Source organism: Ischnura elegans, chromosome 2 (assembly GCF_921293095.1).
Source record: "Ischnura elegans chromosome 2, ioIscEleg1.1, whole genome shotgun sequence".
Classification (NCBI taxonomy): Eukaryota; Metazoa; Arthropoda; class Insecta; order Odonata; family Coenagrionidae; genus Ischnura; species Ischnura elegans.
In genome coordinates, this window is record NC_060247.1 from 112,359,553 (window position 1) to 112,379,252 (window position 19,700).

Below are 19,700 nucleotides of genomic sequence, written 5' to 3' on the forward strand. Positions count from 1 at the left end.
TAACTATCGAGGCCGTACGTAAACAAAGAAGTCGCCTATACAAGCCAGATGAAATGAATGTGTCGTTTTCGTAGTCTGCCACCAGGTGACTCTGAGGTCAAATTGTATGATTGTCTGAACGAAATTAGAGCAGGCGTTCAGAAATTCATACATTCTTACATTTTGCGTGGTTACACGGTGCATTTTCGCGTTCATTCTGAGATTCAGACATTCTCACATTTTCTTGTACATTCTCATGTACCGTGTAACCAGGCCTTAACAAACACTATTCCTTGAATTTGTTTCACAAAATCCCTCAGTAAAATACCTAAATTCGGCCACATTGTAAGTGAAAGATCTATGGTTTTGCCGGTGAATAGACTGAAGGAAGAGTTCTCGGGTTTCCAGTCGGGTCCAAGAGTTTTTCAGCACCGAGTTTCGAAGGCTAAGTCTGCCATCGTCTTCAGAGTGAATAATTTGACTTTTTGGAGAGGTGGATGGGTGGATGAAATGAAATAGCAATTACAAGAAATATATTTGCAATAAATAATGCCTCATTGTCCTTAAATGATAGGTAAGTAATAGCCTTTTTTAGTTTTGCCTTTAAACTTTTTCAAGTTAAATTGCTGTAGTGGTGGTTAAACCGTATACATTCAACCCTGGTGCGCTGTAGATTGCAGCAGTCCGACTCTACGACAGGGTGAAAGGTTCTTTAGGTATTTCCCTCTGAAGACGATGGCAGACTTAGCCTTTGAAATGTCGGCGCTGAAAACCCTTGTACCCGGCTGGAAACCCGAAAACTCTTCCTACATTGCAAGTGATATACAGGGTGGAGAAAAGTTATACCAAGAAATTTTAACCCCGAACACCTGAAGCCATTAGGAACCAAAATTACAGATGATATTTAGGTCAAGCAGACGTTCTGAGGCGCCGAAGGCGCATGAAAAATTGTCCCGGTAGCCAATGGCCACACTACCAATGTAATCAAAAATAATAAAAATAAAAATGACGGATGTTTGCCTGGCTTGTGTAGTGTGATGTTTGTGAGAAGAGGAAGCTTAAAATCTAAATAAATGTTCGTAAATTTGAACAACTAAAACAGAAAATAATTAAAAACAAAACAGTAGAGAAAAAACGTAACTTTCGCAACAATATTTTTGTGTTTTGGTTGCCAAAATGGTATTTTAAAAATTTTTTGGAGTTTAGATTAAAGTCCTTTTCATTTTTGGATTTATAAATTTTTTGCAGATTTATGATGTTAAGGTCGAAAAAATATCATTTTTAAACCAAAGAAACTCTTAGCCCAGCGCTCCCATTGGCCGCGAGTTTGCCTTATTGCGGGATGCTGCGGACAACTCATGACTTACATTTTTGCTTGCATTTGCCTTTGCTTTTGTCCAGAGCATCCGGCAAAAGGGAAAACTCGCGGCAAATCGAAAAGTTTGGCTCATAGTTTCTGTAGTTTAAAAATGGTTCGATTTCGACCAAAAATTCATCAGCAATTTTTTTTTATACTGACATCAACTCTCCATGATCAAGATTCTGTGACCAGTCACATAATCACCGGAAATCGCCGTAGGCGCGAATATTAGGGCTGTACCGGTGAGTCTAAACTCACCCTAACCAGCCGGTTGACAAAAGCTTATAAAAAGGGCGCATGCGTACCGTTGTCGGAGTAATATGTTGTTTATGTGGAATACGAAACTCAAATCTAATAACAAAAACAGCAGTTGAGCTTTGAGTTACAAATTTTTCTCTGACCTTTATAGATAAAAGGGTGAATGGGACCGGGAGCTGTTGCAAGAGTGACAGATGAAAGGGATGAGGGCCAAATAAATAGAAGTTGGGCCATTATTGTGGAGTAGTTTGGGAAATCGGATTAAGAAGATTAGCCGGAAGGGCGTAGTTTCAGGGACGGGGTGCTGTGACTTTTTGGAGAGGTGGATTGGTGGAGGAAATCAATTAGCAATTACCTACATGAAATATATTTGCAATAAATAATGCCTAATTGTCCTTAAATTACAGGTAAGTAATAGCCTTTTCCAGTCACTGCCTGTAAACTTTATCAAATTAAATTGCTATAGTGGTGGTTAAACCGTACACATTCAACATTGGTGCACTATAGATTGCAGCAGTCCGACTCTACGACAACGCGACCATTACCTTCGGCGAAGGAGCCGGAGTCGTGGGTCCCAGGGATGAAGAGATCCCGCAGCCGCTTCTGCCCGATCTGCGGTGCCAGGTCGTGCATCCAGGTGGGCCGGGTTCGAATGCAGGAGGAGGCCAACAGCTGCGGCGGCGATTCGGAATCATTTGCCGGCCGGAGGTAGCCCACCCAGTGACCGTAGCATTGCTCGGTAAACCTGCGGTTAGAGTCAGCCGTCGATCACACCAGTCATCAATAAGCTGCGCATTTTTGTCCTTCAGCTACGGCAGAATGAGCTGTTCCGAAAGGAGAGATGCCCAGCCAGCCGACATTTATGGGAACAACCAGTGATTTATAAAGGCGATAAAAGTTGATGAACGAACACTACATTGAAAATGCGGGAAATATTTGGAATATTACACGTCATATGGAGAATTAGAGGCTGAAACCTACCACATTGCAGTGAAAGTATTATAAGAGGTCAAGGGCCTCCAATGAAAAAATACGTAGTTTTTAAATACATGCTATGATTCATGGGCATACCCAGCGGGGGGAAGCTGCCCCCTTCTTCCCTCCGCTAGAAGCAAAATTAATTTAGTTCAAAACGAAAGTTTTGAACAAATTTTCTTTAAAGCCAAGAAAAGTAATATTAGTATATAACATGGAATTGAAATAAAAATGTTTTATTCTCAAGCAAATAATTTAAAATACCATGAAAGGCTGTTATAATTTTCCAAAAATTTTGGTTTTCTTAAAGTTTTATGTGTTACAACTTGAACGACCACGGCTTTTCCCCCTCTAGTTTTGAACCTGGGTAGGCCCTTGTTGTGATTATCTCAAGGTATGGCATTGATACCCCGAAAAATTATACTGTACCTGATTTCAAAAACAGACAAATGTTAACTAAATGAACTGCCCTCTCCGCACTGCTCGCCTCCCCATCACCAACATCCACCCCCACCGACTCCTCCCGATTTCATTGACCAAACCACTATGTCAATCAAACCGTCCCTGCTCTAACTCCTCAACCTCTGCCCCCTTTGCTCACATCCTTTGAATATATATACGACTGAAACTGTGTAATATCACCTTAAGATGAAAAAAAGAATCGAAATACGAGTACTGTCGTAGTTGAAACTCACGAGTGAAGTCTTGCTTTATTTCCACAGGCTAAATTTCAACAGAAAAAGCGTGTAATATTTTAGATTGGCTGGCATAATATGGATGCTATTTATTCAAAAATTATTTCCTAAATGTAATTGAGGTGTAAGTATGTATTCTACGTATGTCGCAAACAGTAAAACATCCACACCACACGAATACAAAATCACTTCTAGGCATTTAAACGTCAATTTCATACAAAATCTTTGTAAATATAATAAACACATGGAGCACATACATAGTAATTTAAAATAAGAGACGGTGATGGAGACCGTAGCTTTTTAATGAGACTATTTCCCTCAATCTCCCAACCTCAGCAGAATAAAGAAATCAAAGTGCCTATTTGAAACTGAGAGCAAAAATGAGGCTCATCTACTTGTGGAAATTGCTTACATATCCCTCGAACTTCAATTTTCCACTAGTGGTAGTGACTTGATCCTTCTGAACCAAACCTATTCCTAGAGTCACGGATGGAAAGTGAAACCAAACGAAAATGTTTCGTTTCGACCCGGAGGGAAACGAAAATACGAGACCTACGGGTTTGGTTCCGTTCCCGCACGAAATTAAAATCACCAAGAAGTTTAGTTTCGACCCGGGACGAAACTTACTCCTGGGAACGAAACTAAATTAATTGAAACTCCGCTGCTCATAGTGAAGTTTCGAACCCAGAAGTTGAGTGGAGGCGCTTACGAGGGAGAATAGTTTCGACCCATTACGTTTGACATACGAGTAGAGAGGATTAAACATTGAGCTTGATAATCGAATGTCTAGTTTACGATCACCGTTCTCCTGTTAGTGGTAATAATATGAGTGCCTCATGCATCTGATGGCGGTAGTTCGAACCTCTACTTCATCCAACCATACTTCGTACTCGGTGTGCGGTAGGAAACTAAACTTTTCGAAGGTGAAGCACGTGGTTGCTCCGGTCGTTTCGTTTCGTCCCAGAGTTTTAGTTTAGTTTCGACCCGAAGTAGTTTTAACTCCGATTTCGTTTCGACCCTGAGTTTAGCTCTCTGGTGAATTCAATTGATTCGGCTTTAACTTTGTGAAAATCCATGTTGAAATGAAAATGTACAACCTTGGTAATTTTTCACAGGAAAATTTATTCGTACGACGCGTTTCGACGCTGAGGCGTCATTATCATGTACACTCTTTGTTGGACATATTGGATTGTAGATATTACAAAGAGTGTACTTGATTATGACGCCTCAGCGTCGAAACGCGTCGTACGAATAAATTTTCCTGTGAAAATTTACCAAGGTTGTACATTTTCATTTAGCTCTCTGGTGTTAAATCCATTTCTTTTCGTGTCTACATTTCGCTCCGAGGAACGAAAAATTGGAATTTTACTGGTTTTTTACTTTCGTTTCGTTTCTATTGCCATCCCTAGCTAGAGTGTATCACGTTAGACTCTTGCCATTCCTCGATTCTCAATTACACCCGGTGAGGCCACCTATCCCAGATAGGTGAAAGGGTAGGAGTCGGATGGCAGGTAGTCCACGTAATGGATTCAAACAAATTGAATTATCGAAATTGACGCGGGAGCTCTATCAACTATTGCTTCGCTGGAAACATCGAGTACAATCAAATGAGAACTTTGGGAACTCATACTGAGGGCTGGTGTCAGTCAAGGTAGCGAATTCAGCCATATGATCCACGTTATCGCGTAAATCAAACCCGGGGGAAGTGATTGACTGACAGCTTCTTCCTTAGCTGCTCTATTGGATATTTGGCCCGTTAAATCATCCAGCAATTAACACCATTGCATTAAATTCACATTGGAGACAGGTTGGAAATTCCTTGGTCCGCTTGTTGAATATTACGAATGGCTGCCAGAAATTTTCCATTGCTCGCATACAGACGTGCACTGACGTAATTATATCTAATGATTTCCTTCGTCACTATTCTCATTAGATCTCCAGTTCATGGCTATTCACCGCCTTATGATCTATGTCACTATACGAGTCCGACATCCGTTCCAGAAGGTTCTTATTATAATGATTGCCTTCAATAATGGAATCAAGACTGTAATAAACAGGATGAAACACCTTAATCCAGGAAAGGGCGCACAGGGTGTATATCAACCCATGGTTCTTCTTTACTTAATACGAATAATTATTAGTATTAATTTAATTCGGTGGACCTTTTTAAAAAGAACACAGCATAACTATATCATTCCAAGGAAAAGAAAAAAAAATATATTCTTTGAGGTGACAATGATACCCCACGCGCCTTCTAATGTTACATTTCGCCGCGCGCCCTCTCCTAGGTTAAAGCCTTAATCATTCCATAAATTTTTCTATCCCGCTGAGTGATGACTCCAGTGATAGTACTTCAAGGACCGAAAAAGTGATCGCTCGACGCATTATTTTTTTAAATGCACAACCCTTTTTCAATTGTCTCTTCCGACGTTAAACGCAACATTTCCGATTTAGACTGCGTGATGTTGCACATACTCCTCTGGCATTCCAAAGAAACACAAACTTGGCGTTGAAATCGCTGTTACCGGCCGTGATATTTGATTGACCAGCGATGATACAAGCGACGAAAAAATGGACGAGCCCAATGATGAAAAAAGGGATGGATGGAGCCGTCGGGGGAAAATGATCGCGTGAAACGGTAATTTTTCCGCCATCATCAGAGCGATCACTTTAGGTGTCTGAAGGGATGGCAAAAATGATGGTGTGATAAAGAAAAGGGGACTTCATAGCGGATGCCCAATTCCAACCCATAGAAGCATGATTTCTGTTGTCACTCCGATCGTATTTTAATCGGCTTTCAAAAACGACCATGACGCAGTGATGGGTGCAATGCGATCCGCTTTTTTCCAATATTTTGTAGAATAATTTTTGTAAATGCGAGGAATTGTATTAAAATTTTATGATTTTGGTAGATCACATCGTCCTTTTAATACATTTCAGTTCACACCCCTAATTGTACCTTATTTCCCCGTTAAACTCGGATCATTTCCTCCGTCAGCGACACGAGTGGCGACTTTGGTAAACCCATTTGAATGCGCGGTGCATGACAACACGTTTGAAGGCAGCGTTTGAGGATCCTCTTTTATAATATTCGTGGATACAGGCTTAACCATAACGTGGTCGTATCGCGTTTGTATGACCCAAAAGGCATTATAAACAAAACTTTCGCTAGGCTAAACAATATGGTAATTTGGGTCCCATATAATATCATATCGTACTTTTTTCTTCCTATCTTTGCCATTCTATGCCATTTTCGTGTCCGTAAATAAACATCATGTATTATAACTCAGCGTTTTGAGCCGACGCGATGTGGGTGTTTCCGTCTTGAAAAATACCGCTCCACGACTCCGCCTACCGTCGAGAGCGATTGTAATAAAATGCATTTAAAATTTGATATGCGAAGAAAGCACTGTCAATGATTTGTAAAACAATGCAGCACACCACAAAATCTTATGCAAAAACAATACACGTAGAATGCCTTATATAGTTTCAGTTTCTCGTTTCCAAAACCCAGATTTATTTACAATCATAAGACCATTATTATTTTGAATGTTTAAAATCCGGGTAAATATTACCCGATGCGAGTAGTCACGTGTCTTCATCGCACGCGACTACTCAAAGGTTAAGCTCGCAGTCTCGAAATAGGGTAGCTTCCTTCATCAAAAAAAAAAAACGAAAGGCATTGATGGCGATTCGTTACCCACCATTAGTGTATTCATAATATACAAATTATTTGGTTTTATAATTCCCAATTTAGACGAATGGCATTGGTCAATTTTAATAACATTTGAAAAAGGACAGATTGGCGCCCATGCGATGGCACTCCACGTGACGTCACAGGGACCTAGTTTCTATACGAGTAGAAAGGAGTTTTACATCGTCTGAGATTACCAATGCATGCATGAGGCACAGAGCTCAGGGAAACATCTCTTATTAATCACCTATTGAAACTGCTTAAGGTCGGAAAGTAAGCAGGGTACTCTGCTACCTGCTAGCATCCAGCATCGCAGCGGCGCACAATATCCTCGCCCCAAGGTCACCTCACACGGCGACAGCGAAAACCATATTGACGTCACACGGGCTTTTCCCAGCATTCATACTTATCCGTCGCGTTTTCGCGCGCTTGAAGTTTTTCACTTTTCATTTGATCGCAAAAAATAGATATCGTCATTTAAAAATCTAAAAGCGTGAAATGAGTACTCCAGGAGTAATAATCTTTCAATTTAGGCAATAAAAAAATAATAGGAAACCACCCTATTACGTACCCGATGTCATCGTCTGGTACCTTGGAGAGCACGTCCGTCCTGGCGCTGCCGTCGGCCGATTGTGGCGCCACTGTGAAGAGTGGCTCCGTCTGGGAGATGGCGGGATCCGCTTCGAACACCGCCACGAAGTCTCCTGGCAAAGGGCTGGCGTCTTCCCAGCGCACCTCGAGCAGACGGGTGGTGCCATCAGTCGCGGCATCTGACGAGACCACTAGCGCCACCCTCACGCCCAACCGGCAAGCCGCTGGCGCTGGCACTGCGTCCGTGATAAAGAAATCGTCATTGTAATTATTATTATTATTCATTTGTTGTAAAGGAAAATATAATGTTGTATAGCAATTGTGTTAATTCCATATGTATGGTTGTGTTTTCTTACATATATTTGTGGGCGCTTTCATTGTGTATTCTATTGGATAATTTTCTGTTTAATGTTTGGAGCCACTTTGTACTTTGGAGGTAGTAATAAGGAATCTGCCGACAAACCAGGGAGGTTTGGAGATAATGTGCAAGATAAATGTATATATACGCTGTCAAATCATAAAAATAATAATATAAATAACTATAGGCACAGGAGTTACCATCAACGTTTAAAGTGAAGGTCGCATGATACAAAACACTGCAGTTCGCTGCCGGTTAATAATTAAAATAAAGTATTACATGAAAAAATAAGCTTTTTTTTGTAAAGATTTACCTGTAAAAAATGATGAGAATAGGCATATCTGTCGCGGCAGCGAAAAAACTGGTTGTAGTAAAAAGTCCACATTGGAAGAGGTCCGTGAAAACCCGGCGAAAGCCTTCTGAGCAAAAGGTAATGTGTGCCCAGAGAAAATAGAGTAGGGGAATCATTTCGCCATTCTCAGTCCAATGGTCACCATAGGTACCGGCAGCGAACTGCGGTGGTTTGTTTCATGCGACCTTCACTTTAAATGTTGATTGTAACTCCTGTGCTTATAGTTATTTATATTATTATTTTTATTATTTGACTGCCTATAAATACATTTATCTTGCACATTGACAATTATTGGTAATAATAATAATAGTGATGATAATAATCTTGATAATAAGACTTTGTTGAAAGAGGATTCATCCCCTATTTAACATTTTAACCAATACTAGAAATGGACGAAAGCGCTGCGATGGCAACAAAAATATATGAAGCATATGATCATTTCCTTACGTATATCATCATTAAATGTACTTCAGGGATGGATACCTCTATTGGTAATGCATTATGGTGTGGCTTAATTTTTTTTTATTCTTGTGATCAACTCCTTAAAATATTTTATGGGAAGCAGAATCGATGGGCTAAAACAATCATGTTGATTTTTAACAATTAGAGGTCTCTCTTGCGCATAATTTGCATGAAAAGTTACAGGCCATCAGGGCCGTAATGCACTCCATTTTTACGTCCATGGAATCGTATTCTAGGAATAGAATATTTCATCGTCCAATACCGTTAGCGTTATTTTTTCTATTTTTTATTTTTTCTATATTTAATTAATTATTTGGGATGATAATTCTCTCCTTTCTCACAAAAAATATTTTTCTTAACGGCACTTTCTCCAAGATTGAAAAACTCAAAATTATTCTGTTGAAGCAGTTTATCTTTTGCTTTTACTCACATTTTTGTATATGATATGATTTTTAAAGTGTATGCACAGTCGGTAGTCTGGAAAAAATTAATTGGTGGAAAACTGGTCTTTCAACTTACTATCATTGAAATGTGGTTGGAAAATTCGTGTCTGTTAATAGTGAACGCAGGTAGAGGTGGTAACCGTACTTATAACAAGACTGTGGATTATGGACTAATTTTATTCAACCTGGAATTCACATTTATTTATTTTTCACTAAGTGATCGAAGCTAATTTTTTTGGAATACGAAGTTATCAATGGGCTGAAAATAGCATTTATCTCCATCGCGTTGGATTCGGTTTTCCGGTGAATTTATGGTGATTTAGAAAATGCTTCGCTATCATCCCCGCGCAATGAGAAGCTCAAATAGTTGATTGTTTTTCGGGTTCATTCCGCGTTGACTCATATTTTGCGGACGACAGTTTCGGGCGCGTTCCAGCTCAAATACTTCTCAGCTTTCCTCAAAGTTGTACTGTTAAGGCTATGCGAGGGGGTTATCGACGTCTTCCTATCTTTCTAGTATGCTTGGGTTTCTTTGTGCCACTTAAATAGTCGAGTTCCACCATTCACCCAACGAAATTAATTCTAATTGACTCTCAGTTGACACAGAACGCATAAACAATATGTGACGGTCGAAAAATAAGGAGACAGCTAGGCCGGTTTTGTGGACCGACTTTCAAAACTAACAATGCGTCGTCATTCTGAGTTGCAGCAGTTCTCTAAATTGTAATCAAGGGAATACATTAAAGCACGTGATTCTAAGCGAGGTAATCAAGCATATCAGTGACAGCTGAGGCATTTAGATAGACTCGGATAATGTAGGTCAGGCAGGGACATTCTGGGATGTGTGGAAATCACAAATATTACAATATAAAACATTCTTCCAGGTGAGCTATCACCGACCACCACTCGCGTCCCGGACAGGAAAAGCGATCCGAACATTGCGGAGCAATACGGTGTAATAACGGCTGTGAAGGCCTGGTTACACGATACATTAACACGCACAAGTTAATGTCTAAATGTATGAACGCGAGAATGAACAAGAAAATGCACCGTGTAACCACCCAACTTGTGCGAATGCATGAACGGAAAATAGAACGTGTTCTAATTTGGTTCATGCATTCGTACATGTTCCGATCCGGTCCACAAAATTCAAACAGACATTAACTCGTACGCGGTAATATACCGTGTAACCAGGCCTTTAAAGGAAATTTATGGTCGAGATAACGTTTTCTATCAAATTCTAAACTTGTCAATATTATTCCTCGCGATTGCAAGATTCAAATTTTTAATATTGAAAACAAATGGATCTATCGGCAATCATCCAGAAAACACCTGAATGACCGCACCGAAGGAAGCACATGCATCATTAAACTCAATAAACATTTAAAACTAATTCACACTTGGACCCAAATAGGAAAATTACACATTAATGCTTCTAAAATTACACACAAGAACTTTTGCCGTAGACGGAGATTCGCACCACAAAATGACACCGCACATCCACAAGCAACGAATACCAAGAGCAACCTCTCAGAAATTCCTAGTCATGTATTTATATAATAAATTGAATTCGCACAATCACTAGAAATATTGCTCCACCTAAGCGTTATCAGTAAGGAAGGAGTTGTCTCATCCGACTGCACACCTTCACTCTCCCATAACTCCATCACAGCGAATTACATACCTGTTCGACCTACTCTTCTCTGTGGTTGAGAACTGTTTGCTCATATAATAAATGAATTCGTTAGAAACTTGATGTTTTTCAAAGTAAATCCCTTTGTATTCTGCCTGAACCTTCCCAAATTAACCAGGATTAATTTTATTATTTCCGTTCATAAACTTCCCGCAGTCGATAACTTCATCTCCTAGTTAATAATAATAATTTTAAGTCTGGAATAGAGGAAACTAATAACACTTTATTAATAGAAATTTGGAATTATAATCCATCAATTCCAGCACCTTTGAGTGCTGGAATTGATGGATTATAATTCCAAAAAAAAAATATTGCCTTATCGAGCTTCTCTTCAATGAGTCTTTCAACGTCTTTCCTTCTTCTAGATCTAACTGTCTTGAGTGTTGAATGAGTTTATTGTATCATTGAATATGTTCAAAAAATAAAAATATAAAATAAAATAAAAAAGATATAAAAGAAAATATAAAAATTAAATAAGCAAAATGATAATAAAAAATTGCTACTATCAACAGAAAAAATCGAAATAAAATTATTTGAAATGGAAAAAAATTAAAATTAAATAAAATTTGCAAAACAAATATCATTATTTTGTACATAATGTCCTCACTTTAATACATTAGCTTTAGCTATCATACCATAGGAGTGCCAATTAGTGAGAATCGCAAATACGGTTTTAGTCATACTGGTGCGAGTCAAGTCACTAACGCACACCAGGTAGCTTATTGTTGAAGTTTTTTTGCACATTTTTCGCGTTGTCAGTGCATAGTTTGGTTTTTTGAAAGAAGAAACTTATGTCTTACAATTTTGACGTTAAATCAATAATTAAAGTTTACTTAAGTAGCAGAAAATATGTTATACAGATTTTTTTGCTGTATAATTTGGCCTTATTTTTTCTTTATTAACATTGTCTCATTTTTTAATTAAATAAATACGACAAATAAAATAAAGAAATAGAAAAATAATGCTACTTGCAACGAAAAAAATAGTAATAACATCATTGAAAATGGAAAAAAAAAACAAAATTATGTAAACTTTGCAAAAAAGTAATTTCTTTTATCTTTATTAATTATAAATATTCTGTCTCAATTTAAGTAACGAGGTAGCCTGGTCGGTTGGCAGCTCGAAGGGACCTGGGGTCAAAACCCCGGGTGAGGCCGGGCGAGGTAGCAGCTAGGAAAACGAACTGGCCACCCTACCCTGATTGTGTGAAGTTTACACTCCTATAGCCTATTGCGAAGTGAGCTCTACCCTATTCTAACTATAACCAACCCTCGGGTTTCATCAATGAGTGAGCAATGTCATATTTTATACCAAGGGGACTGCATAGAGGAAGCCCAATTCCATCCCATAGGATGATTTCTTTTGCCACTTCGATCGCATTTTTAATCGGTTTTCAAAAATATCCGAGGCGCTGTGATGAGTCCAATGCAATCCGCTTTTTTCCAATATTTTGCAGTAAGTATAATGTTTGTAATTGCGAGGAATATCATTGAAAAGCTATAAATTTGATAGATCGCATTATCATGTACATAGATTTTGGTTAACATCCTTAATTATACGATTTGCGCCGTGAAACTCGGATCAATATGTCCATCAGCGACGCGAGTGGCGTATTTTGTAAACCCATTTAAAAGCGAGGTAGGTGACAAAACGATTAGAGACCAACTCGACATCGTATTTTGTAGTATTCGTGGATAAAGGCTTAACCCAAACGTTGCCGTATCGGGTGCGTATGACCCGAAAGGAGTTTTAAACAAAACTTTCATTCGGCTAAATAATATGGTAATTTGCGTCCCATATAATCTCATATCGTACTTTTTTCTTCCTATCTATGCCATTCTATGCCATTTTCGTGTCCGGAAATAAACATCCTGTATCATAACTAAGCATTTTGAGACGACGCTATCCGAGTGTTTGCGTTTTGGAAAATATCGCTCTACGTCTCGTCGAGAGCGATTGTAATAAAATGCATTTAACTTTTGATATGCGAAGACAGCACTTGAAAATGATCTGTAAAACCATGCAATATCCTCTAAATCTTATTCAAAAACAATATACGTGAAATGCCTTATATAGTTTCAGTTTCTCTTTACTAAAACCCAGATTTATTGACAATCATGGGACGATTATTATTTTAAATGTCCGGGTAAATATGACCCTATGCGAGTAGTCACGTGTCTTCATCGCACGCATTACTAATCGTTGGCGTATTTTGTAAACCCATTTAAATGCGCGGTGCTTGACAACACATTTAGAGACCGACTTGAGGATCCTCTTTTATAAAATTCGTGTTTTATACCAAATTCGTACCACGCGGCGAACACTTAAGAAAACCGATTGAGATTTGCGCCTTGTGAGGCACCAAAAACGATCTTCCAAGGGCCGAATTGGGGGCACCTCTATGCAATTCTACCTTAAAGGAAATATTATTGCGTCACTTGTTGTCTTATAATTAAGAAATTCGCCATTTTCTGTCACTATGAGTAGACTTCAAGTTCAAGCGATACACTATTAAGTAGGAGTAATATCTACGACAACTGGAAAAAAGCTAGGACCCCGAACATAGAAGCAATAACTATTGTATCACCGAAGTAAACACTAGCGGAAAAAAACAACACCGGCTGGATTTTGGTTGGCCAACAACTATGATTACCTAACAATTTATTATGACTGATGCTTGCAGACTGTGACTGATGTTTTGCTAGACCAAAGGAATTTCATGCTTCGTCACCACCATGGAAAATTCTACGGTAACATGGTTGAGGTATTGAAAGCTACATGTTTCCCATGTAAATTCGTTTATATACACAAGAAACACACTATTTTTGGTATTACTAGTGGAGTTAGCAGTGCGAGTCCAATTTGCATGTAGTTAGAATGATAGTAACACGATTACATGGTGAAAATATATTTTTTTCACAATTCACATCTTCATGTATTGCTTCCTCCTGCATTTTAAAGTAATGCAGATAATGCCGTATCACCCACAGTTTTGTCGCAAATCATATGTATCGCCAATATTGATAACACAAAGGTAGGTAAATTGTACCTACATGGCAAATTTATCATGTTGAACTAAAATATAGGTAGCTTTAAACCAACAACATATAAAAAATTTAAACACAGAGAACAGATTCAGGGGCGGATCCAGGATTTCTTTCTGGGAGGGGCACAAGCAAGGCCGTATCCAGAATTTTGTTCAGGGGGGGGCACAAGGATACCTTGTTATACAAAACGAACGAAATGATAATGGGACCGTATTAAAAATCTAGCATATTTTTAAGGGTCTGGGGGGGGCACGTGCCCCCGTGCCCCCCCCTGGATCCGCCTATGAACAGATGCATTCTAGGAATGTGGTATTAAATATTTACTAGCATCTTTCACCCCATTCTTTCTTAGTAATTACGGTATAGCCCCTGCTTTTTTTTCTTTGTGCTCACGGTGAAGAATGTAGCGATAGTCGCGATGTATAGTATGATACAAATATCCCTAATTTTCCGGCATCGCTGATCGATTTCTTTGATGTGGTGTTAGAATCTTTCTCCCGTCTCATTACTGAAAACCTATAAAATAACCTATAAAATAATATTAAAATATTTCTTTGCCAAAAATAAAAAATTAGCATTGTTGTGAAAAACTCTGTGTACTATAATATTTGGCCATAGTATTCGCATATAAGAGGTTGAAATACATGAAGGACCCCTAAAATTTCGAAAAAAAAGTTTTTGTGACCTTGCTGTCATAATCAAAGGTTTACCTAGAGTCTACTGAAGAGTTGCCTTAATTTTTTTTGGCTTCAGGAAAAAAATTAACAGGCAAAATATTGGCAAAAGGTGAATTATTAATCGTAATTTTTAATTTTGAAATATCCGAGCATTCTTCACAAGTAAATCAGAGACTGGGATTTACTTGGGATTGAAGAGTAAGATTATAACAAGTCTGTCCACGTGTAGATCAATTTAAGTGAATCGATTTAACTAGAATATTTCGATACCCGATAGGATTGCATTTTTGCATCTTTCGCTTTCGACCGACCTTCCCTCATGGCGCAAATGACCTAAGTTATCGGTCACCTCCTCCAATTACAATACAATACCATACAGGGAAAATTACTTTAATGCTGCGCACAGAACGCTGGAATACCCACATTTTTGCAATAGCTTAATTTCTAATATAGTTTCGAGCGCATATCTTTTCGACAACGGCGGGTCGACTCGCTTCCATTCAACTACCACCACTAACAAAACCACCGCCAACATATTGGCGAATGCGAATTCACACTATGGTTTGCGGCTGTGCTATTAAATGTGCCCGCGTACGTGCTATAAAAATTGCATAACGTGAAGAGGCAGACTTGGTCAACTACTTGCAAATGATCGTAATTCAAAAGCCAAACTAGGTATCTGACACCCAGCGGCCAAAAATCAAAGCAGTTGAAAGGTGATCGCCGAGTAAAGCTGTTTGAGCGCAGGAAGTTTTCGTGATTTTTGACAGTGTCCGTGAATATTGCGATTAATATTTTATTAAAAGGCTTTTCATTTAAGTTATATGATCCCATAAGTCACTTTTGACTGAAATGCATTAACATCCACCAACGTTGCGTTTAAATAACAATCGGAAAGCGTTCACATTCGGGGACCATCCGGAAACATCAGCAACATTTTTACCTGTAAAATGACTTGCGCGTTACTTTTAATTCAATATTGGCGCTGACTAGAATAAAAAACTCTGCCCCATAAAGTTTCCAATTAAATTCATCTGTCCGTATCAAAAACTCGTTAGCAGACGAGCTTTCTACTCTCACCGCATGTAATAAATTACTTTATGGGAATTGAACGATATCTTGCCCTCAATTTATAACTGTTGGCCAGTAAAAAAAAAGGATTTTACAAGCTCAAAGACTTTAATTATACAGGCCATCGCTAAATTTCAGTAAAAAATAAGTCACCAACACCTCTCTCCGTCAGTGACGTTGCTGACACCACGAATATTACAAGGGGATCCTCAGGTCGTCCTACAAATGTGTTGTCACTCACCGCGCATTTAAATAAAGGTTTACAAAAGTCGCCACTCGCGTCGCTGATGGACGAATTGATCCGAGTATCACGAAGAAATAAGGTATAACCAGGGGTGTTAACCAAAATCTATATACATGATGATGTGATCTACCCAATTCATAACCTTTCAATGATAATCCTTGCAAACATTTTACTGAAAAATATTGGAAAGTAAGTGAATCGCATTGCGCTCATCACCGCGCCGCGGACGTTTTTGAAAGCCGATTTAAATACGACCGAAGTGGCAACAGAAACCAACCTTCAATGGGATGGAATTGGGCCTCTTCTATTCAGTCCCCTTGCTCAAAGACTTGAGTAATTGAATGTATCGCTAAATTTTAGTTTTTAAAAAATAGTCACCAGCACTTCTCTCCGCCGGTGCACAGTTCCAATTGCGAATCTAGCGGAACAAAATTATTTTTCCCAGAAATCTTAGAGCTTTTGTCGCGTAAACATTCAGACTTGCCATATTATTGACATAAATACAAAATAACACTATCATAGGTCTTTTTAAGGTGGTTTTTACGAAAAAAAATTGAAGTGTAATTTACAAAATAATTTTCGTGTTACACAACACTTAGAAAAATACGCAGAAAATCGTCAATAATTGTGTAGCAATGGGCGGTGACGGTGCTGACACCATCGTCCATTGGAATCGCGAATCCCGTTCCAGTCTCTCAGTGAGGCTCGCACTCGGGAACGACATGTAAAACGGACCGACATGAGTAAGAGCCGTTCGAGATGCGGAACACTTATGAAGAGCAGCACATACCTGGATGCCGCGATCCAAGGGGCCAGGTGCAGGCGAGGTGCAGCAGGAGGAGCAGCAGCGCCGCCGACGCCACCAGAGGTCCGCGAACCGTCATGGCCCTGCAACGGAAGAGGGCCCTCAGCGAGGCCGCCACCACAACAAAGAAACAGCCGCCACTCGCGCGCACTCTTCTCTCGTGCCACGCAGAGCAGGCGACACACACTGTGTGTGTTAACTGGGACACACGCCCGCTGCGTCAAACCCATCCCCCCTACATCCCCGCCCCTCCGACCCCCACCCCCTCTTCGGATTGTTGTTGACGTCGAGCAGCTGGCGGAACCGGTCTCCCGAGCGGTCAGCAAAGAGCTGACCTCGCCTTTATCGCTCGCGTCCCCCTCCTTCCACTACCCTCGCACCAATAACTAATAATATTTCTATCTCGGAACTTCCGGTGGCGCTTCTGTACCGCAGAGGCGCCACCACGGACACTACAATCGAGGATTCCCCATTCACCCACAAAATTCCTCACTCTTCCGGCGGTGTTAAGTTCTCGCCTGCCAAGCAAGAGGATACGGGTTCGAGTCCCCCCTAAGTAGGTTGTCCTTATTCAGGGCATGGATTTTTTTTAAATCGTCCAGCGTTATCGTTCGTTGAGGCCGTTTTACACGGGGAATGTCATTTCGCAGGCTAGCACTGAAAACATTTTTCAGAATGCGATCTCGGATAATTATAGCAGGATTTATTTTGCCATCTCGTATCCATGCATTTTCGCATGTGTTCTAGCAATTCACCGCTTTACACGACGCAATTTTGACTGCGCCTTCGTGCATACGTCAGACTGCGCAATGACGTGCCACGTGTAAAACGGCCTTCAGCATCCCCCGCTGTAAAAGGCCTTAAATGAGCTGTTTTCGGGTCGTTGAACACAAATAAGAGGTTGCGGGTTCGAGGCCAGCCTGGGTAGGTCGTCCCTATCCAGGGCGTGGATGTTCGCGTACGAACGGAAGAGGGCCCTCAGACCCTGAAGACGATGGACAACTCACCCATCGAAACGTCGGCCGAGATGGAGTTGGAGAACCTGACCCGGTGGAAATCCCGTGTAACCTTCCACAATTTTGTACGATTTATTGATAAATTTTTGAGTAAACCCCATTGTAAAAGGCCAATATATTGTTGTTTTCGGTGGAATGGTAAGTAAATAAAAAGGTGGTGTCAACCACCGTGCTTTTAAACGGATTTATTAAAGTCGCCGATAGCGTCGCTGATAGGCGGAGCGATCTTAATTTCAGAGAAGAGACAAGCTATTCGAAAGCTTCGCGATTCATCAAAAACAGCCACGGACAGTCAGAGAGCGTCACACCGAAATTAAACGAGTTAGGCTGGGAGCCGCTAGACACTCGTGGACTATGCGCTAGGCTTATATTGCTTGAACAATTATGAAGAGATATCTTTCAGAGGGTCACGGAGCAGTGGCGCAGCGAGGGGAGGATTTTGGGGCATAAGCCCTCAGAGATCGGAGATTTTTTTTTTAATAAAAATATTTTAATGTGACAAAATTATTAACTAACATTAGAGGTACGGATGACTCACAAAAAACATCATCAAGCTATTCGCACAGCCGTAAAACTCACTATTTTGAACTATTTATCTTAAAAAATTTCTTGGGGGGGGGCCTCGCACCTCCCGCTTACCCTGGCGGGTATTCCATACCCCCCAGTATAAGTTGCGCTTAAACCCTCTCCCCCTCTTAGCCTTAATCCCTAGTTGCGCCCCATCATGTAAGAACCTCATGTAATATTTCCAGGTCAGACAGAAACTGTTAACTAATCGAATCGAATCCTATATCTGCCGAACGGGCAGGTATAGCAATTCGTTATTCTCTTGAACAATAAAGTACTTGAATGAATACTAGCGGACCCTCGTTTATAATTTTGTCTTCATTTGTAGATGTCTGTTGTCCTGAGACACGGTGGCCACACGCCTATCTGACAGACTAGCATTGACAGAGTGCTGTTTTCAAGCGGGAAAATAATAACTCACTCGTGACGAGAAACTGTACAGATAAATAAATTACATTCGCATCGACCCATCAGCTCGATATGCGCATTGTGCTCGAACTATTGGCAAAATGTAGAACACCTTCGTGTTTCGTATCCCTATTTGGTGGAATACCTGTGTGCGATAAATTTGGTGGGTTGCCTATTTAATTCCATTTTGCTTATCATCAGGGCCGGATTCATATGAAAAGAGATCCAAGGCTATTCCACTCATAAGGCCCTTTCAGCTCTTATTTTTAAGTTTGAAAATTACGTGAGAGATAATAAAATAGATCATATAATATCATAAGATAGACATATATCGATATGCTAAATGAAGCACCTTGTGATTGGTACTTGATTTTACAAAAACAATTAAAAATGTTCACTGTTTTTTAGAAGAGTGCAATTTTAATTTTACCAACAATTAAATGTAGGCCATTCTTGATCTTGAGGCCGCAGACTAGTTAGCCTATAGGAAAATCCGTCTCTGCCAATGAGAGATCGTCTATACCATCCGCCTTGTAGATGTAGATGGAGCTATATTTATACATATTAACCGAAATTTATATTCGTGATGCTCCATCTGGTCCATCGAACTCAGAACTTTTCAAGTGTTGTACCACACGATTCCCCGCGATTGCAAATACGACATTGCGAATGATTGGATCTCCCTGAACTCATTGCTGCCCCGAGGAAATCGACTGAAACACAACGCAACAACGCAAGTGGCAGCATAAACCAATCTTCCACGGAAAGAACAGGGGTCTCCTCCATGTGCAGTTCCCTGGGTCGCCACCCTTTAACGCAAAATTGATGTTTAAGTTTCGAAAGGAAGATAAAGAGGAAAGCACCTAGGAGAGATTGAGAATGATATGGGGAGAAGTGCCTCAGGAAAGTAAAATAACCAGCTTGAGATGGGGAGATATGTTGGGCTGCAGTGTCCTAATCTCAGGATCTTTTGAACTTTCTCAGCGTGAAGCGATTTCATATCTC

General features: G+C 40.0%; 1 protein-coding gene across 1 annotated transcript in view; it reads right to left on the reverse strand.

Annotated features, from left to right (window-relative positions):
- Positions 1-19,700, reverse strand: part of LOC124154421 — a 40,423-nt gene that overhangs the window by 4,402 nt on the left and 16,321 nt on the right. Inside the window, exons 2-4 of the mRNA XM_046528128.1 lie at positions 16,690-16,787; positions 7,533-7,788; positions 2,143-2,342 (exon numbers count right to left, since the gene is read on the reverse strand). Coding sequence (XP_046384084.1) covers positions 2,143-2,342; positions 7,533-7,788; positions 16,690-16,783 — 550 coding nt within the window. The 5' untranslated portion in view covers positions 16,784-16,787. The remainder of the gene's footprint in view (positions 1-2,142; positions 2,343-7,532; positions 7,789-16,689; positions 16,788-19,700) is intronic.